Genomic DNA, 25,362 nt, shown 5'->3' on the forward strand with positions numbered 1-25,362 from the left:
TACCTACAGTATGATGAAAATTACAGGCCTCTCTCATCTTTTTAAGTGGGAGAACTTGCACAATTGGTGGCTGACTAAATACTTTTTTGCCCCACTGTACAAATCAAGAGCTTCAGTTAATGTTTGCTTCAAACATCAGGATGGGAAAAATCGTGATCTCAAAGTGTGACTTTCTTTCACTGTGGCATGGGTGCTGGTTTGAGCCAGATGGACTGGTTTGAGTATTTCAGAAACTGCTGATCTCCTGGGGTTTTCACACACAACAGTCTCTAGAGTTTACACAGAATGGTGCGAAAAAAAAAACATTGAATGAGTGACAGTTCTGTGGGTGGAAACAAACGCTTTGTTGATAAGAGAGGTCAGAGGAAAATGGCCAGATTGGTTCAAACTGCCATATAGCAACTCATAGTAACTTTACAACTGTGGTGAGCAGAAAAGCATCTCAGCATGCAACAGCAGAAGAGCACATTGGGTTCCACTCCTGCAGCCAAGAACAGGAATCTTAGAATCAAGAACACATTCCTGTTAAAGTAGCCGGTGAGTGTATATATAAGGGCTGTATTCAGAGTCAGTGCATTAGGTCCAAATGTTACAGCAATATTTATGCTGGGAAAGTTACCTATATTCAGACTCAGACTGGTCAGTAATTAACTGCTTAAGTTTATGACAGATTATGCAAATTACCTGTGTGGAGGTACCTCTGAGGTTGCCAGATTTTTCTTGAGTCTGTGACAGGGTTTTTCAAAGGCTTCTTATCTCATCTCATCTCATCTCATTATCTCTAGCCGCTTTATCCTTCTACAGGGTCGCAGGCAAGCTGGAGCCTATCCCAGCTGACTACGGGCGAAAGGCGGGGTACACCCTGGACAAGTTGCCAGGTCATCACAGGGCTGACACATAGACACAGACAACCATTCACACTCACATTCACACCTACGGTCAATTTAGAGTCACCAGTTAACCTAACCTGCATGTCTTTGGACTGTGGGGGAAACCGGAGCACCCGGAGGAAACCCACGCGGACAACATGCAAACTCCATACAGAAAGGCCCTCGCCGGCCCCGGGGCTCGAACCCAGGACCTTCTTGCTGTGAGGCGACAGCGCTAACCACTACACCACCGTGCCGCCCAGGCTTCTTATTTATTTATATATATATATATATATATATATACACACACACCGGTATATATATATGGGTCAGTCTCAGAAACTGCTCTCTCATTTGGGACATTATGGTCAAAAAATAAATTTTCCAATTTTACGATTTTTTTTGCATTTACCTAACACTCAATGTTTCTTTTGTCATGTTTAATAAGGATAAAGATAGCATCTTGCTTTATCTGGCCTCCACTGTGGAACATTTTTTTGATTACAATTCAAATGCTTTTGTAGACAGCACGGTGGTTTAGTGGTTAGCGCTGTCGCCTCACAGCAAGAAGGTCCGGGTTTGAGCCCCATGGCCGGCGAGGGCCTTTCTGTGCGGAGTTTGCATGTTCTCCCCGTGTCCGCGTGGGTTTCCTCCGGGTGCTCCGGTTTCCCCCACAGTCCAAAGACATGCAGGTTAGGTTAACTGGTGACTCTAAATTGACCGTAGGTGTGAATGTGAGTGTGAATGGTTGTCTGTGTCTATGTGTCAGCCCTGTGATGACCTGGCGACTTGTCCAGGGTGTACCCCGCCTTTTGCCCGTAGTCAGCTGGGATAGGCTCCAGCTTGCCTGCGACCCTGTAGAACAGGATAAAGCGGCTAGAGATAATGAGATGAGACGAGAAATATATGAGTTGTTTTACAATCAGGGTACAAAGTTTGTGTCACAGGGGTCCAAAATTCAAATTGATTCAAACTGGTTCTTGTACCAGCTTTTAAGTGAAGGACAAGTTAAAGAACAGATTTCAGGTAATTTTTTGACATGTGTGTATGGTAGTTTTGTGTAATCTGCTATAAGATGGGAGAAACAAATGAAGTGATTCTCAGAGAGGACATTTTTTTTTTTTTGACAATTCAGAATCCACTACTTCCATAGTGCTTTTAAATATAAGGCTGTAAGCTTTGTGTTAGTTGTCTCTAATATTTATGTCCCAATATCTTGACCACATTTTCGGATGAAACTAATCATTTTAGATATGTTATTTTATATTGAAAAATTAGCTGTCTCGGAGAGGACATTTTTTGACACAATTACATACTAATTTGATCAAAATAGTCTGAAAACTTACTGGCATTCAACATTAAAACTTAACTACTGTATGTTTCCAATGATATGGAACTAAATATTTGTTTTATGGTATAAAGAATGATTTAAGTGCATCCCTTTTGGAGCTACCTGTGGTCAAAACAGCACTTTTTCTAAATGACATGAGTAATTTTGCTAAATATGACATATATTGCCATACATTCACCAAAAATAACGTTATCAACAAAAATTTTTTTTTTGCATGGTAAATAGAGCTATCACAGGGCTACAATAAACAACCAAGTTTATTTAGTCAAGCCTTTTGATATTGAAGATAATAAGTGTTAAATGTGATTTTTAGCTTGCGTATCCTGATTGTAAAACAACCCTTATTGGACTTTTTCCCCGGTCTGCAGGTTGGGATGTCTGTAAACCAATCAGGATGCTCTTTGTCGAGCATGCGCTTCATGAACAGGCACATGCGCAGTCTGTCTCTCTCGCGCACTCCGTCATATGCGTGATGCAGACATTAATGTCTCGTGTGCACGCGCTTGCTCGCTTGCTCTAGATTCCAGGAGATGTTATCTAATTTGTGGGCATCAGGGAGCCACTATCAATATGCAGGAGACTCCCAGAACTTCCGGGAGACTTGGGATGTCTGTTATATGCATGCGCAATAGTGAAAAAACAGACAGCCTGACTGTCCCGCCGATAAACACATCGATTAACACAGACATGGCACGCGCTTAATATGTGGCAGCTTTAGTTGACGGTGTGTCTGAATCTTCACTTCATATATATTTTTTATTTTCAACTCACCAGCCGGGCTGCCTAGTGACAGGAATTACTCACAAAATGACAAATTAAGTCGCCTCGGGCGACCGGACCACCGCGAATTTCGAGCCCTGTGTGTGTGGAAAATAGAGTTACGACGGTGATCAAATATTTTGCATGATGTTTTATTACGGTTATGATTATTCTGTGAGCGCACCAATCCTTAGGTGTATAAAGTTACAACTTAAAATACAATTAGTGATAACTGTAGACTTTTCAGTGGACTACAACCTTTTTAAGGGAATGCGATGTAGTCAACCATTTATCATGTCCCAGATCAAGCCGCCATTTTTCCACAAATTTGCAGAATTTTTGCCAAATTCTGAATAGAGTATTCACATCAAAGATTTAGTCTCATCTCATCTCATTACCTCTAGCCGCTTTATCCTGTTCTACAGGGTCGCAGGCAAGCTGGAGCCTATCCCAGCTGACTACGGGCGAAAGGCGGGGTACACCCTGGACAAGTCGCCAGGTCATCACAGGGCTGACACATAGACACAGACAACCATTCACACTCACATTCACACCTACGGTCAATTTAGAGTCACCAGTTAACCTAACCTGCATGTCTTTGGACTGTGGGGGAAACCGGAGCACCCGGAGGAAACCCACGCGGACACGGGGAGAACATGCAAACTCCACACAGAAAGGCCCTCGCCGGCCCCGGGGCTCGAACCCGGACCTTCTTGCTGTGAGGTGACAGCGCTAACCACTATACCACCGTGCTGCCCAGATTTAGTTTTATCTGTATTATTTCTTTCATCATTTTATTTCAAATTAAAACCAACATCACCATTCAAAACCGTATAGTTTATTGACTGTGAGTATATTTAGTGGGGGACCCCCACAGTGCCCAGTTTCTGAGACAGACCCATATATATATATATATATATATATATATATATATCCTCACTGAACTCTGAATATGGCCTGCGAGGCAGTAAAATATGAAAGTATAAAATATCAACCACAGGAGAAGTACAGGTAAGTGCCCAATTGCCTTTGTTTTATTTTGACAGGAAATCAGCTGTGAACCTTCTGTATGTGTGTGTGTGTGTGAGAGTATTTTTTTCTCACCTCTCATTCTCAATAACAGCATTAGCAACGTCTTTTTTCCCATTGCGCACAGCTTCGTGGAAGAATGAGACGTGATTATTATTGAGCAGGATTTCAGCTCCTTGCTTCAGTAAGAGCTTTACAGCTGCGACGTGACCTTCACGTCCGGCTAGGTGCAGAGCCGTGTTCTGCTCAGGAACAGTTTGGTCAAAAATAAAACCTAACAAAGTTCCACTTATCCCAAAGATTGTTGATGTGTTTGGGACCAAAGTTTGATAAAAAAAATTAACAAATTAAATCAAATAAATTCTCAGTAGTTAACTAAATACTGCATTAAAGCTTAGGGGTTACATGATATTAAAATGCTTTTTTTTTAAAACTCATACCCCATCTTCATCTCTGTTATCCAGCAGTTTGATGTTTGCTGCCAGCAGGACAGTCATCGTCTGTGTGTATCCTTCAGCCGCAGCGTAATGTAAACATGACCGGCCTTTATAATCGCTGCACATTAACACACAAATGTCAGAATTCCTAACAATAATCACAACTTTAGGGGCGGCACAGTGGTGTAGTGGTTAGCGCTGTCGCCTCACAGCAAGAAGGTCCGGGTTCGAGCCCTGTGGCCAGCGAGGGCCTTTCTGTGTGGAGTTTGCATGTTCTCCCCGTGTCTGCGTGGGTTTCCTCCGGGTGCTCCGGTTTCCCCCACAGTCCAAAGACATGCAGGTTAGGTTAACTGGTGACTCTAAATTGACCGTAGGTGTGAATGTGAGTGTGAATGGTTGTCTGTGTCTATGTGTCGGCCCTGTGATGACCTGGCGACTTGTCCAGGGTGTACCCCGCCTTTCGCCCGTAGTCAGCTGGGATAGGCTCCAGCTTGCCTGCGACCCTGTAGAACAGGATAAAGCAGCTAGAGATAATGAGATGAGATGAGATGAATCACAACTTTACTCCAACAAACTCACCTTTTATTTCATTACAGTTGTCCTTGCCTTTTTGAAGTTAATTGATTAATTAAATATCTTATTAATGTCATCAGTATATGTACTGTAAATAATAAATATACCATGTAACACTAAAATGCCTATATTATTCATTCATCCATCCATTATCTGTAGCCACTTATCCTGTGCAGTGTCGCGGGCAAGCTGGAGCCTATCCCAGCTGACTACGGGCGAAAGGCGCGGTACACCCTGGGCAAGTCGCCAGGTCATCACAGGGCTGACACATAGACACAGACAACCATTCACACTCACATTCACACCTACGGTCAATTTAGAGTCACCAGTTAACCTAACCTGCATGTCTTTGGACTGTGGAGGAAACCGGAGCACCCGGAGGAAACCCACGCAGACACGGGGAGAACATGCAAACTCCGCACAGAAAGGCCCTCGCTGGCCGCGGGGCTTGAACCCGGACCTTCTTGCTATGAGGCGACAGTGCGAACCACTACACCACCGTGCCACCCAACTAAATTAATATATATTTTTATTTTGCATTGTATTAAAAAATATTTTAACTTATTTTTAAGTCTATGTCAAACATCAGATGTCTTCCAAAGACCCTGTAGCTGGAGAAATTTGAGTGGCTTTGCGTTCTTTGTATTCATAACTCTATTCATGATGAGATTATGAAGAACACGCCAGACAGAACTTAAAAGCCTGATAACTATTACTATAATGCATAATTAATTAAACCCTCAGCCAGGTTCATCAGCTACGTATCTAGCATTCTTCATCTGTGACTTGGTAACCAGTCTGTGTTAGTAGCTAGCTAGCTCAGATTAAAAAGCCATACTCCATGTTTGTCGCTGAGAAGCTAGCTTGCAGTTAAAAGTAAACGAACTCTGTTATGCAGGGCTCACAAGAATCGATTTTGCATGATAAAGATCATCCTGAATTAAACACAGCCGAGTTTTGTTTACTTGTAAAACACCAACCGATGTAATCTGGTTGGTGTCAGTCTTTAAAGGTGTCATGTTACACCCCTTTTCAACAAGTTGACACAGTTCCCTGTGGTCTTAATTAAATGTCTATGATTTGCTTTGGTCAAAATACCACAAGGATAAAACACCGTTAGACAGTTCCGTTCTCTCCCTGTCTAAACAGCCCTGCTCATCACGGCTGATTTAAGTTCCTGTTCCTTTAAATGATAATGAGCTCCTGCTCACCCCACCTCCCTCTTCAACCAACCAATCAGGCTGCACGTTCCTCATGAATATTCATTCGTAAAGGCAGTTCTCAAGACATGAGTGGAGATACTCAAATGAAGGGGCGGGATCATTCTAATGAGCTCCTTGTGACATAGAAAGGGGAGACAGACCTGAACGGCTTGTTGAAGCTCATGTTTTCTGAAATAGGCAGAACAAAAGAAACTGACTAGTTGTCTTATTTCAGAGTTTGTGGGCTGATAGGCCCCAGATACCCAAATGCCTGTGGACAAGCACTGAAAAAGTGAGTTTTTCATAATATATCCCTTTTAAACCTCGTGTCAGGATGGTGTACCTCTGGAACAGCGCTCCTGTCCTGAGCAGCAGATCCACCACCTTCACGTGGCCCCCCATAGAAGCCAGATGCAGTGGCGTCCGTCCATTCTCATCGCCCTCATTTAACAAACGTGAGTCTTTGATCGTTTCTAAAAGCCTGCGACATGTGTTTATTCGGCCGTATCTGAACAGAAATACCACACAGTGAGAAATCTTCTGCTAGAGAATATGGTTTTATTACGTGGGTTAGATAAAAATATAATACCACAGGTCTGATTAGCTAGATTAAAGTTATAATAATAATAATAATAATAATAATAATAATAATAATAATAATAATGCATGTGGGATGTTGTCTTACTCTGCAGCAAAATGAAGTGCTGATTTTTTCTCCTTTGACTTGTGGCCCAGGGAGATTTCAAACCCCAGCATGTTTTTAACAGAATCGTGGATGCCGAGTTTGCAGGCGTAATGTAGAGGAGTGCAGCCTTCAGAGTCCTCCTCGCTCATCAGCTCCCACACGTCTTTATTCTGGTGTGGAAAAAAAAATCACTAATGCTTGACTAATAATCTTGATATGTTACTGTATAAATGAGACACAATCACATTGTATGATCTCTTATACACTCTCATATGTTGCTCTCTATCTATCTATCTATCTATCTATCTATCTATCTATCTATCTATCTATCTATCTATCTATCTACACTGTAAAAAAAGAATACTTGAGAATACTTGAAATTTCAAGGCAACAGTCTGCATTAAGAATTTTATGTTTTGCCAATGGTTTTGCCCATGATAATCCAAACTATGATAAAACTGTTATCTTTATTAAGAATTCTTAATTAAGTCAATTTTCAATTCCTCATTCTGCCAACATAGATTTCTCTTTTTGCTGAACAGTGGCATTCACAGTAGTACAAAAAGGCAATTGAGGTTATCAGACTTTTTTGGGGGGCTTTTTTCACCTTTATTTGGATAGGACAGTGTAGAGACAGGAAATGAGCGGGAGAGAGGGACAGGGAGGGATCAGGAAATTACCTCAGGTCAGAATCGAACCCAGGTCCCCGGATTTATGGTACGGCACCTTATCCACCTGAGCCACACCCACGACGTAGGTTTTAAAAACTTTATTTCAATATTGAAGTTTTGTAATTGTGTAGAACAATGAAAAAAGGCATGTATAGTTTAATGATAAATTATGATAACCTTAGGGGCGTCGTGGCTCAGGTGGATAAGGCACCATACCATAAATCCGGGGACCCGGGTTTGGTTCCGACCCGCAGTCATTTCCCGATCCGTCTCTCCCGCTCATTTCCTGTCTCTACGCTGTCCTATCCAAATAGAGGTGAAAAAATCTAAAAAAAAAAAATTGTGATAACCTCAACTGCCTTTTTGCACTACTGTGAATGCCACTGTTCAGCAAAAAGAGAAATCTATGTTGGCAGAATGAGGAATTGAAAATTGACTTAATTAAGAATTCTTAATAAAGATAACAGTTTTATCATAGTTTGGATTATCATGGGCACATCGTTGGCAAAACATAAAATTCTTAATGCAGACTGTTGCCTTGAAATTTCAAATATTCTCAACTATTTTTTTTACAGTCTATCTATCTATCTATCTATCTATCTATCTATCTATCTATCTATCTATCTATCTATCTATCTATCTATCTGGCAGCATCTGTGATAGCACTTACTTCATTATTTATTTTTATATTCATGCTCTACCTGTAGAATGTGTTCAGGAAGATTTTTCAGTCCTTTCGGTTGGAAGATCACAAAATGGAGGAAGTTCCATCCAGTTTTGCCTTTAATCCTAAAATCTGCACCTGCAACAACAACAACAAAAAAAAACCACATTGGCGTTGTTACTCTGATTTATATTCACAATGGGTGTGCAATTTAAGCAATATCAGAAGAACAAGAATGCAGTTGTACTGAATATGAGTGTTGCTGTGATTCGGCCACAGGCAGTTTTACAGTATAAACAAGAAATCAGTCTCGAGTAACTGACATTTCAGACACAATATGACGGAATATTGTGTTTATTTTTTGCTCCATCGACAAAAATAGTTCCCAAAGAATAGATTGAGAATTACATGTTGCTATGCCAATGCACAGACAGCCCGTTGTCCAATCAAATCAGTGGACTGGAATTAACTGTTGTATAAAATACAGTATAACCATGAACAAAACACACCTTTAGACAGTAAGAATGAAACTGTTTTCCATGCGCTGCTTGTTGTAGCCAGGAGTAAAGGGGTAAAGCCCTTACAGTCGACGCAATTGATGTCCGCTCCCTTCACAAAACAAAAATACAACCAATGATGATGAGTGTTGAAGTGACAGTATTACAGAATATATATATACAGTACTGTGCAAAGGTCTTAGACACGTAAAGAAATGCCGTAGATGAAAATTGGCTTAAAAAATAATGAAATGAAATGTTCAACATAAAAAATACTATAAACAGTAAGCATTAAGCCATAATAAATGAAACAAACTCAATATTTGGTGTGAGACAACCCTTTGCTTTAAAAAAAATAGTAGTCTCAGGTCCAGTGCGTGCAGTTTGATAAGGAAATGAGCTGTAGGTTTTACTGAGCATCTTACAGAACCAGCCCCAGTTCTTCTGGACACTTTGACTGTCACACTCGCTTCTTCATTTTGCACCAAAACCCAGCAGCCTTCATTATGGTTTCTTTTTTAATCTGAAAAGTGCTCTCTTATGTAATATGCTGCTCAGATACAAACTTTTTTTCTGTAGCATTTAATTTTGTGCTGGAAAACAAACGTTTGGACTCTAAAATGTTTTTGTACTGACTCGATAATGTAGAAGTCATAAAACAGAAATCTATAACAAAGTTTGTGTGAAAAATAAGGGTGCCGAAGACTTTTGCACAGTATTGTGTGTGTATATACAACCCCAATTCCAAAAAAGTTGGGACAAAGTACAAATTGTAAATAAAAACGGAATGCAATGATGTGGAAGTTTCAAAATTCCATATTTTATTCAGAATAGAACATAGATGACATATCAAATGTTTAAACTGAGAAAATGTATCATTTAAAGAGAAAAATTAGGTGATTTTAAATTTCATGACAACAACACATCTTAAAAAAGTTGGGACAAGGCCATGTTTCCCACTGTGAGACATCCCCTTTTCTCTTTACAACAGTCTGTAAACGTCTGGGGACTGAGGAGACAAGTTGCTCAAGTTTTGGGATAGGAATGTTAACCCATTCTTGTCTAATGTAGGATTCTAGTTGCTCAACTGTCTTAGGTCTTTTTTGTCGTATCTTCCGTTTTATGATGCGCCAAATGTTTTCTATGGGTGAAAGATCTGGACTGCAGGCTGGCCAGTTCAGTACCCGGACCCTTCTTCTACGCAGCCGTGATGCTGTAATTGATGCAGTATGTGGTTTGGCATTGTCATGTTGGAAAATGCAAGGTCTTCTCTGAAAGAGACGTCGTCTGGATGGGAGCATATGTTGCTCTAGAACCTGGATATACCTTTCAGCATTGATGGTGTCTTTCCAGATGTGTAAGCTGCCCATGCCACACGCACTAATGCAACCCCATACCATCAGAGATGCAGGCTTCTGAACTGAGCGCTGATAACGTCTTGGGTCGTCCTTCTCCTCTTTAGTCCGAATGACACGGCGTCCCTGATTTCCATAAAGAACTTCAAATTTTGATTCGTCTGACCACAGAACAGTTTTCCACTTTGCCACAGTCCATTTTAAATGAGCCTTGGCCCAGAGAAGACGTCTGCGCTTCTGGATCATGTTTAGATACGGCTACTTCTTTGAACTATAGAGTTTTAGCTGGCAACGGCGGCTGGCACGGTGAATTGTGTTCACAGATAATGTTCTCTGGAAATATTCCTGAGCCCATTTTGTGATTTCCAATACAGAAGCATGCCTGTATGTGATGCAGTGCCGTCTAAGGGCCCGAAGATCACGGGCACCCAGTATGGTTTTCCAGCCTTGACCCTTACGCACAGAGATTCTTCCAGATTCTCTGAATCTTTTGATGATATTATGCACTGTAGATGATGATATGTTCAAACTCTTTGCAATTTTACACTGTCGAACTCCTTTCTGATATTGCTCCACTATTTGTTGGCGCAGAATTAGGGGGATTGGTGATCCTCTTCCCATCTTTACTTCTGAGAGCCGCTGCCACTCCAAGATGCTCTTTTTATACCCAGTCATGTTAATGACCTATTGCCAATTGACCTAATGAGTTGCAATTTGGTCCTCCAGCTGTTCCTTTTTTGTACCTTTAACTTTTCCAGCCTCTTATTGCCCCTGTCCCAACTTTTTTGAGATGTGTTGCTGTCATGAAATTTCAAATGAGCCAATATTTGGCATGAAATTTCAAAATGTCTCACTTTCGACATTTGATATGTTGTCTATGTTCTATTGTGAATACAATATCAGTTTTTGAGATTTGTAAATTATTGCATTCCGTTTTTATTTACAATTTGTACTTTGTCCCAACTTTTTTGGAATCGGGGTTATATATATTTAATAAAATTAATCTTGACAATTATTCCTGATTCACCTTTGAGACGAGATATGTAGCCAGGTCCACATGATTGAACAACGCGGCTCTGTAATTACAGCAAGGCAAATGAATAATAAAACATTCATCTCATCTCAGCTCATTATCTCTAGCCGCTTTATCCTGTTCTACAGGGTTGCAGGCAAGCTGGAGCCTATCCCAGCTGACTACGGGCGAAAGGCGGGGTACACCCTGGACAAGTCGCCAGGTCATCACAGGGCTGACACATAGACACAGACAACCATTCACACTCACATTCACACCTACGCTCAATTTAGAGTCACCAGTTAACCTAACCTGCATGTCTTTGGACTGTGGGGGAAACCAGAGCACCCAGAGGAAACCCATGCGGACACGGGGAGAACATGCAAACTCCACACAGAAGGGCCCTCGCCGTCCACAGGGCTCGAACCCGGACCTTCTTGCTGTGAGGCGACAGTGCTAACCACTACACCACCGTGCCACCCATAATAAAACATGTCCTGAATGAATTCAAGTTTTATTTCTCATAATCAGTGTGTTTAATTGGATGAATTTTGGTGGTTGATACAAATAAATGAGAATAAATGAAAAAAAAACCAACCTGTATTTGATTTCTATGACTGCTATAGGACTATATTAGATATACATGGTTTTTCATTTTATTGAGATAATAAAATGAGAAATAGATGACAGTTGAAACAATGAGGGACATTAAATTCAGAGAGTTCATCTGCAGGGCCTTCACAGGAGGGTGCACACTTTGAAGCCTATCTAGGGCTTTAATGGATGTATCTTTAGGTAGCATGCATCATTTGGACATTGCCCTATTGTAGTATATTGTGGGATTTCACAAGTACGCTGAATAATTTGCACTAGCCTTTCAGAAATAATTTGGAAAAACTGGCAAACTGTGCAGTCTATTATACACTGACCTGTGTAACGGCGTCTGATTGGCTGCGTCTCTAATGTTAATGATTTCATCCATTCTCATCTCATAAGGAAGCAGCATCGCTTGTACAGCTTCCATCGCTCCCTGTGTGCAGGCGAAGTGCAGCGCCGTGGATTTGTCACACTGTAACACACACACACAGTCAATGTTAAGAAGTAAATTGTTGGTTGTTTGCTGATTAAGACAGACTTGCATGGCTAAGGAGCATCTCTAATTCCTCACTAAAGAATGTAACAAACTTTCAGGAAAAATGAACATAACCACTACACCACTGTGGGCGGCACAGTGGTGTAGTGGTTGGCACTGTCGCCTCACAGCAAGAAAGTTCTGGGTTTGAGCCCAGTGGCCGACGGGGGGCCTTTCTGTATGGAGATTGCATGTTCTCCCCGTGTCTGTGTGGGTTTCCTCCAGGTGCTCTGGTTTCCCCGACAGTCCAAAGACATGCAGTTAGGTTAACATGGGGTGCCCTTGAGCAAGGTCTAAAGTCCTTCCTGCACCGTATGGCACATTACATAGCTAGGGTTATGGTGGGGGGCTGGTCCTCTAGTAACCACGAGAGTTTGACTCCCCATTCACATCTGTATTGCAGCATGCCTTGCCAAACGGCAGTAGATACCATTTTTATGATGGTATGACCCAACCGCGAGTAGAACTCACGATCTCCCGATCGAGAGGCGGACACACTAACCACTAGGCCAACTCGCGGTCCCTTGAACAAGGTACCTAACCCCTAACTGCTCCAAGGGTGCTGTAGTATGGCTGCCCACTACTCTGGGTGTGTGTGTGTTCACTACTTCAGATGGGTTAAATGCAGAGGATGAATTTCACCATGCTTGAATGTGCATGTGACAAATAAAGGCTTCTTCTTCTTAAAAAAAAGAAAAAAGAATGAAATCTCAGGGATTCTTTAGCAGCCAAACCTGTTAATACATCACACCTCCTGGGGACATTGTGTCTGTGTGTGTGTGTTTACCTGCTGTTGGTCCACTTTTGCACCTTTAGCAATGCAAAGTTTGATCACTTCTGTATTTCCGCCTCGTACAGCTAAATGAAGTGGGCTGCTCTTGGATTTATCCAAATAATTAATGTGTGTGAGGGCCAGAATACCCAACTCTTCTCCTGAAACCACGAAAGAGAGAGGTAAAGAGAGAAAGAGACAACAAATAAAAATGAAAAATATTAATTATATAAAATATGAATATGTAAAACTTTAAGCTACACTCTTATATTCCTGATATCATGGACCCCTTCAACTATAAAAATCAGTTCTATGGACCTGCTCAGCATAGATTTATTTCAGGAACGTTTCCTGAACACATTAGGTCTGAGGTGACTTTGGTGCTTGGTCTGAATTGATAATGTGGGTTATGATTTATGTCACGGTAACAAAATAAAAAAGTCGTGGAAGCCCCTAGCTATACTTCACAGATGCTTACGGTATACGTCTTTGGGAGAACTGCTTTAATGACGCAATCAGGAACTGAACTGCACAGAGAGACTGACACGGCCTTTTCCCAATGTAAAGTATGTAATAGGGATTTGTTTAGAGCCTTGTCCTCAAATTTGCACAATCATGCCTCATGTAACCCATGTTTAGACTGAAGATGAGTTTTGCTTATTCATGTCATGTTGTTTAATTTGGCAACCTCGTCGACATATACAGGAAGTTCTACAAATGTAAATAAGTGCAAATCCAAACATTTACATTCACCTCAAACAGAAGCCTGTACAAAAGCTTGTAGTCATAAAGCAGATGTTTTTAATATAGCAAAGCTTTTGCACGAGCACTATGTCGGTGTAAGTAATGTGCTCTGTGAACAAACATAAATCCCTTTCCCTGTGATCTACACAGGAGCACTATATAGCATACAGAATGAGGCAAGTGAACATAATGATTTTTTGTTTGTTTGGTTGGTTGTTGTTTTTTTTTCAAGCATTATGATCAGTCCACTGTGGAAGTGTCCCAAAATGTCTGCATCATTTGAACCCTAATCTAAAGCAGTACATTTTAGGATTACAATCCAGGCATTTAGCATCTTATCCAGAGTGACATATGGGTGGTGTAGTGGTTAGCACTGTCGCCTCACAGCAAGAAGGTTCTGGTTTGAGCCCAGTGGCTGATGGGGGCCTTTCTGTGTGGCGTTTGCATGTTCTCCCCGTGTCTGTGTGGGTTTCCTCCAGGTGCTCTGGTTTCATCCACAGTCCAAAGACAAACAGTTAGGTTAACTGGCTACTCTAAATTGCCCATAGATGAGAATGGTTGTTTCCCAAACCCAGAAATGGGAGGGTTGCGGCAGGAAGGGCATCTGGCATAAAATTAATTAGTTAATATGACATGTGGATCAATAGGACATGGACCCCAACCTGGCAACAGTGCTGGACAAGGAAGAAGAAGAAGATCCAGAGTGACATACCCACAGTAGTGGGCAGCTCAGGGAGCAGTTGGGCTTGCTCAAGGCTTCAGCCATTCCTGCTCATCTAGGGACTCAAACCAGCAACCTTTAGGTTATGGCTTCCCCAATATACTGAGTGCATACATGAGCACATTGGTTTCCCATACATGCATCCATTGGTTTGTATCCATGACTACACAACTATCCATCCATCCATCCATCTATCCATCCATCCATTCATTATCTGTAGCTGCTTATCCTGTTCTACAGGGTCACAGGCAAGCTGGAGCCTATCCCAGCTGACTATGGGCGAGAGGCGGGTTACACCCTGGACAAGTCACCAGGTTATCACAGGGCTGACACTACACAATTATGGGTTTCCAAATCTACTATGTAATCATAACCATTCCTTTCTGTACACACCAGTTGGAATAGTGATAACTGTGTAAGAATATAGTATTGCAGTAAGTAGGGTGCAGAGTGCATTCGTTGTCCTGATGTAGCGTCAACCTGAAGTAAATCAAAGAGGCTCACCTTTATTCAGTATCACCTCCATTGCTTCTTTCGCTCCAGAAAATGCCACTGTGTGTATCGCATAATGCCCCAGCTTGTTCTGATGACACAGCTTTGCTCCATATTTAAACTGGAAAAGTCAAACCAATGGCAAGTTGGAGGAAGTCAAGCATGGATGTACACAATTTCCCCAATTACCCCTTTGAAGTTTGCTTCAAGGTTTGCAATGAAACTATGGCCCAATACCAATAACCCTTCCCTACCTCCCACCTCCCTTCAATACCCAAAAGAAACAGGACACCCTACCCTACTCAGGAGCATGCAAATTGGAGGGGTAAGGCCAAGTGGTAGGGCTAAGGGGGAAATTGTGATTGGGCCTATTAATCTAATATAGACACCAAGTAGTGTTTTCTCCCAGTTTGGTCATTTGCAAAATCCCACCTCCTCCCTCATACACAACAGCTACAAACTGCAGAGAGTGAAGTCTAGCACATGCTACATAACACTCCTAGGAAAGTGCTAACTGCCCTCTTCTATACCAATGAGTGGTAAGCCCTCTACATTCTACAATGTTTGGTTAATGTCACTCTGATTGATAGAGGAAAGAATAATGCCTTCCCTCCCACCCAGAGCCAAGCCAAGCCAAGGTCTCATGGACTCCCTTGGATGGTTGTGTCATTATTGGGATTTGAACTCACAATCACTCACAATGGAAGTCTATAGGCATCATATTATATTTAATAAGACCTCTATATTTAAAAAGACCTTAAGGATACTATGAAAACTATGGCATCATGGTAGAATTCCTTCATATAATTTCACCTTCAAACTTTGCAAATATTACAGTTGGATTCATGGACTTTGATGCTCTTTCAGTTCATTCAGTTGCTCATTCAGTTTTATACACAAAAGTGTCATACACCAAAAGGAAGTCTGTTTTAAAAACTGAACGACTCAAAAAAGCCATTCGGTCCATGGTTTGCATGATGCTAAACTGGTGGCTACAAGCTTCTCTTATCAGTACCAACAGTATCCTTGTAACTCAAGTCCAAAACAGAAGAAGTAAAGCTCAGAAACCAAACATACTGTATGTTGGTTGATTAGGTTAAGAGTGAAATTGTGTGATGTTCCTTTAACTCTCAAAGAATACTTGAATTATACTTACAAGCGTTTGAAGAGCTTTGCAGTTATTGTTAGAGCATGCAAACATCACAGGTGTGTTTCCCAAATCTCCCTCCAGATTCACATCTGTCCGACTGCAGAACAGGAGAACCTGAAACAACATGAATAACAAGTGTACCAGGAGAGCGACAGTGTGTGATTCAACTGTACCAGGTAAGTGAGTAAGTATAACTCAGCTCTACCAGGTAACTGAGTGCCTGGGAACTCAGTGGGTGTAACTCATCTGTACCAGGTAACTGAGTGGGTGTAACTCACGTGTACCAGGTAACTGAGTGCCTGTAACTCATCTGTACCAGGTAACTGAGTGCCTGTAACTCATCTGTACCAGGTAACTGAGTGGGTGTAACTCACGTGTATCAGGTAACTGAGTGCCTGTAACTCACCTGTACCAGGTAACTGAGTGGGTGTAACTCACATGTACCAGGTAACTGAGTGCCTGTAACTCATCTGTCCCAGGTAACTGAGTGCCTGTAACTCATCTGTACAAGGGAACTCAGTGGGTGTAACTCACCTGTACCAGGTAACTGAGTGCCTGTAACTCATCTGTACAAGGGAACTCAGTGGGTGTAACTCACCTGTACCAGGTAACTGAGTGGGTGTAACTCATGTGTATCAGGTAACTGAGTGCCTGTAACTCACCTGTACCAGGCAACTGAGTGGGTGTAACTCACATGTACCAGGTAACTGAGTGCCTGTAACTCATCTGTACAAGGGAACTCAGTGGGTGTAACTCACCTGTACCAGGTAACTGAGTGGGTGTAACTCATGTGTATCAGGTAACTGAGTGCCTGTAACTCATCTGTACAAGGGAACTCAGTGGGTGTAACTCACCTGTACCAGGTAACTGAATGCCTGTAACTCATCTGTACAAGGGAACTCAGTGGGTGTAACTCACCTGTACCAGGTAACTGAGTGGGTGTAACTCACCTGTACTTGGTTATTAAGTGGGTGTAACTCAGCTGTACCAGACATCTGAGTTGGTGTAACTCACCTGTACAAGGTAACTAAGTGAGTTTAACTCAACTGGACTAGGTAACTAAGTGGGTGTAACTCATGAATTGAGCTTGTTTATTACTCACCAGTATCAGCTGATGAAGTGTATGTAACTCATTCGTATCAGTTGATTGAGTGCATGTGACTTATCTGTAGTAGGTAACTACGTGTGTGTGACTCACCTGTACCAGGTGATTGTGTTCTTTGCTGATGGCCAAGTGAATTGGTGCCATCATGGCTCTGTTTACAATGTTTGGATTGGCACCCAAATCTAGCAACAATGAGCAGCTTGAGTCCTGGTTTTTCTCTACAGCAAAATGTAGAGGAGTTTGGCCTTCCGCATCCTGAACATCTAACTCTATACAACACAAAATAACACAACTGATATTAACTCATTTATTACACTCCTATATGTGCTACAGTACTCCAAGAGGCTCTGAAACAAATTGATTCTGTGTCACAATCCATCCATCCATCCATCCATCCATCCATCCATCATCTGTAGCTGCTTATCCTGTTCTACAGAGTCGCAGGCAAGCTGGAGCCTATCCCAGCTGACTACAGGCGAGAGGCAGGGTACACCCTGGACAAGTCCCCAGGTCATCACAGGGCTGACACATAGACACAGACAACCATTCACACTCACATTCACACCTACGCTCAATTTAGAGTCACCAGTTAACCTAACCTGCATGTCTTTGGACTGTGGGGGAAACCGGAGCACCCGGAGGAAACCCACGCGGACACGGGGAGAACATGCAAACTCCGCACAGAAAGGCCCTCGCCGGCCATGGAGCTCGAAGCCAGGACCTTCTTGCTGTGAGGCAACAGCGCTAACCACTACACCACCGTGTCACAATACAATTTTTTAAAATACATTTAATTTTGGAAAAATTTAAATTTAGAAAAATAAAAAAGGTCATTGTATTTTTGTGACTGTTTTTTTTCACACACTGTTTCCACTTCCTGTGTCTTTCATGCTTTTTTTCTGTTTTATGTCCTCAATTTCTTTTTAATGAATAAATGGTGCGATAATGGACATTTCAGATGATGGTAATGGGTTTATAAATGTTCACTGTTAAGTGTTCAAGCATTAAAGCAATATGGGAATGCTTTCTCAGATAACTAATGCACATTAAGCTATAATAGATCATCATCATCATGCTCTTAATGCACCAATAACACCAATAACACACCAGCGTTTCTTTATTTTATTTTTTCTCATTAATATGCGTAGCCACACTTTCATTAACCCCACCCACACCCACCCACACACATACATACATACATACATTGGTTTAACACTTCTTGTGGACTGATGATTGTGAGTCTGATTGCTTATTTATATATTCACAGGCCACTTTATTCGGAATACAAATACTGAGTAGGACTTATCTTGCTTTCAGAACAGCTTCAATTATTTAATTATTCACCAAAGTGTTTAAAGCATTCATTTGAGATTCTGACATCACATAATTGCATCACATAATTGGAGATTTGAATCTCCTGCTGTACCACATCCCAAATGTGTTTTATTGGCTTCAGATCTGGTGACATAGAAGGCTATTAAAAGTACTCATTGACTCACTATCATTGTACCAATTTGAGATGACCTTATGACATGGTGCATTATCATGCTGGTAGCCATTAGAAAATGGAAAACTGGGGACATAAAGGGATGTATGTGCTCAGAAACAATACTCAGATAGGCAGTAATATTCAAATGATGCTCCTTTGCTATTAGAGTCCAATGTGTACCAAATAAGAATCCCCACGTCATTATACCACCACCACCAGGTTGAACTGTTGCCCCGAATTGGGTTGTGTCCATGGATTCATGTTGTTGTTGTCGCCAAATTGCACAGAAACCATTAGACCAGGTGAAATTTTTCCAGTCTGTCCAGTTTTGGTGAACATGCACCCAGAATAGTGTCAGATTCCTGGTTTTGGCTGATAGGATTGGAATCTTCTGTTTTGTAGCCTGTCTACTTCAAAACAGTCAACATTTTGTGAGTTCTGAGACGCTTTTCTGCTCACCAGTGGCGTTGATAGATCTTATCACTCTGGGCTATAGCCCCAGGTATTTTAAGCCTCGCCCCAGGTAGTTTTGCCCAGCAAAGTAAGAGATTAATAGAAACAAGGGCGGGTGGTGCATAAGGGCGATTGGGCAACGCACTGCCAAAACGAAAAAAAAAAGTTTTTTTTTTTTTAAACAAACTTTCACCAGTGCTGCTCTAGGCCATTTTAATCTGTCTCTGGGTATCATTGTCCAATCAGGGTGGTCTTGCTTCTAGTGTACCGCCCCTTTTGGGGCAATTTCAGTCACGTTGAAAATCGCCCAAGAGTTCACTAATAGAGTCCCATGTTAATATATTTTTTTCTCCTGACGCTTCAATGCAATCTCTATGGGTTCCGGGGGGGGCTTGCCCTAATGTACTTTCGTCACTGCGAAGTGTGGCAAAGTTGCGTTCGATCCTCTCAGTTTCTGAGGTGAGATGGATGTGGAAAGCAATTCAGTGCGGTCCTTAAAAGAAGTTCCATTTAGTCAGCGATCAAATTGAGCTAAATTGGCAACAAAACAAGCTGGACCCCCCTCGACCAAATCTAAACATAAAACAAATTTCGACAAAGGGGGGGAAATCATATACTCGAGGTTTTACTTCAACATGGTACCAGCGCAAATCCTGGCTAGCTGGCTGCAAGGACGCCTCAGCGGTTTTCTGCTACCCCTGCTTACTTTTCCACCCTGGAGGTGGCTCCACGGACAACACTGCTTGGACTGTCACTAGAGTTTCGGACATGCATCATTTGTTGGAGAAAATAAAATAAGATGAGTCATCAAAGATTCACATGGGCAGCTGCCTGAAATTTTCGGCTTTTGGGAGTCTGTAAGTTGCACAGTCTGTAAATTCTTGCTGGTCATGGAGTTTGAAGTACAAAATCTATTTACAGAACATTCTGTAGAACAGTACTTTCAAGATTGGCAAATAAATATGTATTATTTTTTAAAAATATGGTTTCCTTTCTTATTTAGTTGTTGGACATATCTTTTATAAAGATATCATTCTTGGCTATTTCACATCATACAATATTGAAATAATGTGAATAGTGAATAGGGCGTAATTGGAATTGGTCATTGTGGAGCAAAACTATTCTTCGATTGTGAATGTTGTTTGCAACTTTACACCACAGCCTATAGCTTAGGTAGCTATAGGGAAAAGATTTCTGTAATGTGCTGCCATCTAGTGGACAGAAGTGGCATGGAACTGTGATATGCAGAGAGAAAACAAAAAAGAGTCAATAATGTCTGGCTACCGATAATTTACCTGTTGAATGAGTCACCTTATGACATTATTGGATAATTTGCCCTTCCTGAGAAAATTTTCAGGACCTGCCACTGAATAGAAAACAACTGACTGAAACAGATCTGGACGCTGCAAGTCAAGTTCTAAGATGGAAGGGGGAGGGGGGACATAATTGAGTGCTGCACAGTGCACATTCAAAAATTTTGGTAACTGCCAACAGAAGAAGAACATTCAGAACTGGTCGGAAGATCTCATCTCATTATCTCTAGCCGCTTTATCCTGTTCTACAGGGTCGCAGGCAAGCTGGAGCTTATTCCAGCTGACTACGGGCGAAAGGCAGGGTACACCCTGGACAAGTCGCCAGGTCATCACAGGGCTGACACATAGACACAGACAACCATTCACACTCACATTCACACCTACGGTCAATTTAGAGTCACCAGTTAACCTAACCTGCATGTCTTTGGACTGTGGGGGAAACCGGAGCACCCGGAGGAAACCCACGCGGACACGGGGAGAACATGCAAACTCCGCACAGAAAGGCCCTCGCTGGCCACGGGGCTCAAACCCAGGACCTTCTTGCTGTGAGGCGACAGCGCTAACCACTACACCACCGTGCCGCCCTGGTCGGAAGATGACTTAAAAAAACCCAAAAAAACAAACAAACAAAAAAACCCAATCCACTATTGTTGGTTTTTCAAGATGAAAACAGATGGTAAATCATCGACCGTGGACCGTGTTAACTTACTACACAGCAAATTCCTCAGTGTTGAATTAACACTTTCAGAGTTAATTTGTGTCCAATTGGACCTATATAAACACAGTAGGGTGTTAAATCAACACTCTGGGTGTTAATTCAATACTGGGGATTTTGCTGTGTATATTAATTTCAATGAACTCAAAATTTTAAGGCAGCCCGGGTACTAACTTCTTTAAGTTATAACAACAACTCAACAGTGTAACTTGTCGAATTATGCTGATGCACGGAAGACGCTCTGTGTAGCCTGGTTATGTTGAATTTACAATGTCCGGTCTGTATGATTAGTGTGCCAGGCGAGCTCAGAAGTTCAAGTGATTTAACAAATATATCTACAGTGGTGCTCTATTTGGGGTGGCACGGTGGTGTAGTGGTTCGCACTGTCGCCTCACAGCAAGAAGGTCCTGAGTTTGAGCCCAGCGACCGACAAGGGCCTTTCTGTGTAGAGTTTGCATGTTGTCTGCGTGGGTTTCCTCCGGGTGCTCCGGTTTCCCCCAAAGACATGCAGGTTAGGTTAACTGGTGACTCTAACTTGACCGTAGGTGTGCATGTGAGTGTGAATGGTTGTCTGTGTCTATGTGTCAGCCCTGTGATGACCTGGCGACTTGTCCAGGGTGTACCCCGCCTTTCGCCCGTAGTCAGCTGGGATAGGCTCCAGCTTGCCTGCGACCCTGCATTGGATAAAGCGGCTAGAGATAATGGATGGATGGAATTTGTGCCTTCGTGGTCCGATGTGAGAAATGATGTATTTTTCTTAAACTGATGATAAATTTTCCTAGTAATATTTAATAATCAATTGACACAGGCATCAGTTTCAGGATTCAAGATTCAAGATTGCTTTATTGCCATTGTATAAGATACACAACGAAATTCAGTGCACTGTCTTCCTGAGACATTATGAGTGTTGGTAATAACTTAATAATAAGGAGACAGAAACTGACATGAATTACATAAATTTAAAAAGAGCAATGCAAAAATCAGTAATCATAATGTCATAATCAGATGTCATAACCTCTGAATGTGTGTGGGTGATAATATTATTTTGTAAAGTTAGATATAACCTCGCTAACCTATCAACGCCAATCTCCCTTAAAAATACAAGTCCCAGGAAAACTTGACTTAACCCCTGGTCTTTTCAATAGCTAGAAACGCCCTTGCTGCTCACCACTGCTGTAATGAGTGGTTATTGGAGTTACGCTCGCCTCGAACCAGTCTGGCAATTCCGCTCTAAACTCTCTCATTGACAAGGCACACATACTGAATATACTCTCTCTCATCATTATCTCTAGCCGCTTTATCCTGTTCTACAGGGTCGCAGGCAAGCTGGAGCCTATCCCAGCTGACTACGGGTGAAAGGCCGGGTACACCCTGGACAAGTCGCCAGGTCATCGCAGGGCTGACACATAGACACAGACAACCATTCACACTCACATTCACACCTACGGTCAATTTAGAGTCACCAGTTAACCTAACCTGCATGTCTTTGGACTGTGGGGGAAACCGGAGCACCCGGAGGAAACCCGCACAGAAAGGCCCTCGCCGGCCACGGGGCTCGAACCCAGGACCTTCTTGCTGTGAGGCGACAGTGCTAACCACTACACCACCGTGCCGCCCTACTGAATATACTGTACATAGCAAAAAATCACAGATATGGACTTATGCTATTGAGGCATTTATGATGATGTTTCAGTGATCTATAAAGTGTATGATTTGGAAGTTGAACTGATGATGATGATGATGATGAGGCTGTTGTAGTTGAATGAAGAGAAATTTCTGAGTCATCCAAGTCGAGTATATTCCAATCATTTAGTGCAGAATCAAAGCTCTTTGCTCAAATGTGGTTTGTATTAGAGTACTACGTTCACAGTGCTAGGGATTAAGGAGTAGGAAGAGGTTTAGGACTCACCCTCAAGTCCTGTCACGGACACAATGAGCTGAATAATGTCCAAATGTCCACTAGCAGCAGCGTAGTGGATTGGTCGGGCTCCATTTTCATCCTTAGAGCTCAGGTGAGTCGGACTCTTCTTGCTCAGGTAATCCAGAGCTGAAACATCACCTTGAACAACCCACTAAGAGAAAAAAGGGGATGTTAACATCTGGCCTGTTCCCTACATGTCTTATTTACATCCCACATGTATGCATCCTACTCCTGCTGTCAAAAAGGATTACTAAGAGATGATTTATTGATGAAATCTGAGCAGTAGGCTCTACCATACACATGGAAGCATGACACATTGTGGTAATATCTACCGTAATGAAAGGTAAATATTTGTTTTTCTTCTCTTCACACACACACACACACACACATGGCCATAAATCCAAACATGCATGCAGGAAGATACCGGAACTCACTTCAAACACGTTGACATTAGCCATGTTAGTGAAATCAGCCTCATCGATCACATAGCAATAGGAGTTATTTTGCTTCATTTCCTGATGAAAGAAATTCACAAGGCAAACCTGTGAACAGAAACGAAAGCAACATAAATGCATCATGATTAGAAATTTAGCTAAAAAGCCAAAGTACACGTTGAACCCTAAAATGTACTTGATCAGCCAAGACATTGTTTTTGTGTGAAGTTTTCTATAATTTATTTAGCAGAGGCTAATGTAGCTAAAAAAGGATGCTAGCTTGTGCTGTTCTCAGACACTCTATGACAAATTATGTTTAAAAATACATACAAAAGGATGCTGTGAAGCTAAAAAAAAAAACCCCAAACCCCCCGACATATTGGCCCTCTTGAAACTGGAATTGATTTCTTTACGTCTTCACAATTGATGAAAGGAGGCGTGGCTAAAGTTTGCATTTTGGAAATAGTTTCGATAATAATATGCCCTCAATTTGTGTTGTTTAATTACTATTTTATTTCACACAGTAACTATATCACACATGCTAATCAGCATGGCATTTATGGAGTGGAAAAATATATGTTCAGGTGTGTAAATTATTGAATGTTGGAAACTAATATATTTTCAGTGTTAAGTCGATCATCCAGTTGCTTAGCAATGAGCAAACAGAAGCAGTGAGATGACACACAACCGTACACACTCCACCTTCTATAAAATTCAAAGTTCAACACACACACACACACACACATGGTCCAGCTGCTAGCCTGTATTTATAAGCTAACAACTCATATAAATATATTATATGCATTCGTGGGTTTATGAAGCAAAGGACTAGAGTTTCATCCCATATCAGTAAAAGTGAAGATACTCCATGAGCTTCAAGTGCAATAAACAGAAAAGAAAAGAAAGATGCATATGAATATATACTGCAATGTTATACATTATGAAGATTCTTGTTATGAAGTCTCCCCTTCAGATTTCCCAGCACCTCAGTATCAACTCATTAAATTAATTGAGTTCTTTTTCATATTTATTTTGACACTGATATCAGGAGCTGTGCCTTTTGCATTATCTCGAGCACCTGCAGTGACTCTAATAATAATTCATTGTTCTCATGAAAGTGTGTGCTCTCCTTGTACCAGGCTGGTGCTGGAATATAATTAAAACAGATTATACAGGATGTGACAGTGGGGCCCAAAAGTCGGAGGCCACATTGATAGTCTGGGAATCTTTTTTATTTTTATTTAAAACTGGAAATAAACTTTGAAAATTGTGAAATTTCTAAAACATAAAAAAAAAGTGTGTGTGTGTGTGCGTGCAACCGCTTGACTATTCAATAGTCTTGCACTATTTCTAGGTTCCTATTTAAATTTAAGCAAATTTGCGATATTGACCATGTTAACCACTTCGTACAAAAGGTCAGATTTTATGCGAGTCTTATCGCTTTTGTTGAAGCATGTGTTCAGATGACACGATGATGGATTTATCTAAAATGGACCATCAGGTTTTACACAAATTTGTGGAGTCTGTGTTAGCTCAAGTGCATCATGTTATTAAATAAAAAATGTGAACATAGCAAATACTAACAAACTCTGAAATTCATGTTTTTAACATTCTACTTTTCACTCACATTGTTGCTGATAATATTATTACCTCTGTCAACTGTGTTGGAGGAGGTTATGTTTTCACCACTGTCTGTTTGTTTATTTGTTTGCTTGTTCCCAATGCAACTCAAAAAGTAGTGTACAAATTTTGATGAAATTTGGAGGAAAGGTGAGACATGGGCCAAGCAACAATTGATTAAAATTTCATGCAACTCT

The 25,362-nt window shown here is 41.5% G+C and overlaps 1 protein-coding gene across 1 annotated transcript in view; it reads right to left on the minus strand.

Annotated features, from left to right (window-relative positions):
- The window catches only part of trpa1b (transient receptor potential cation channel, subfamily A, member 1b), a 60,797-nt gene extending 37,174 nt beyond the window's left edge, over window positions 1-23,623 (minus strand). Inside the window, exons 1-14 of the mRNA XM_060900580.1 lie at window positions 23,546-23,623; window positions 23,100-23,262; window positions 17,314-17,489; window positions 16,122-16,229; window positions 14,978-15,086; window positions 13,024-13,169; window positions 12,034-12,173; window positions 11,120-11,168; window positions 8,750-8,849; window positions 8,278-8,378; window positions 6,906-7,075; window positions 6,564-6,728; window positions 4,449-4,563; window positions 4,084-4,250 (exon numbers count right to left, since the gene is read on the minus strand). Coding sequence (XP_060756563.1) covers window positions 4,084-4,250; window positions 4,449-4,563; window positions 6,564-6,728; window positions 6,906-7,075; window positions 8,278-8,378; window positions 8,750-8,849; window positions 11,120-11,168; window positions 12,034-12,173; window positions 13,024-13,169; window positions 14,978-15,086; window positions 16,122-16,229; window positions 17,314-17,489; window positions 23,100-23,262; window positions 23,546-23,623 — 1,787 coding nt within the window. The remainder of the gene's footprint in view (window positions 1-4,083; window positions 4,251-4,448; window positions 4,564-6,563; window positions 6,729-6,905; window positions 7,076-8,277; window positions 8,379-8,749; window positions 8,850-11,119; window positions 11,169-12,033; window positions 12,174-13,023; window positions 13,170-14,977; window positions 15,087-16,121; window positions 16,230-17,313; window positions 17,490-23,099; window positions 23,263-23,545) is intronic.
- Window positions 23,624-25,362: the final 1,739 nt, after the last annotated feature.

This window comes from Neoarius graeffei, chromosome 19, assembly GCF_027579695.1.
Source record: "Neoarius graeffei isolate fNeoGra1 chromosome 19, fNeoGra1.pri, whole genome shotgun sequence".
Lineage (NCBI taxonomy): Eukaryota > Metazoa > Chordata > Actinopteri > Siluriformes > Ariidae > Neoarius > Neoarius graeffei.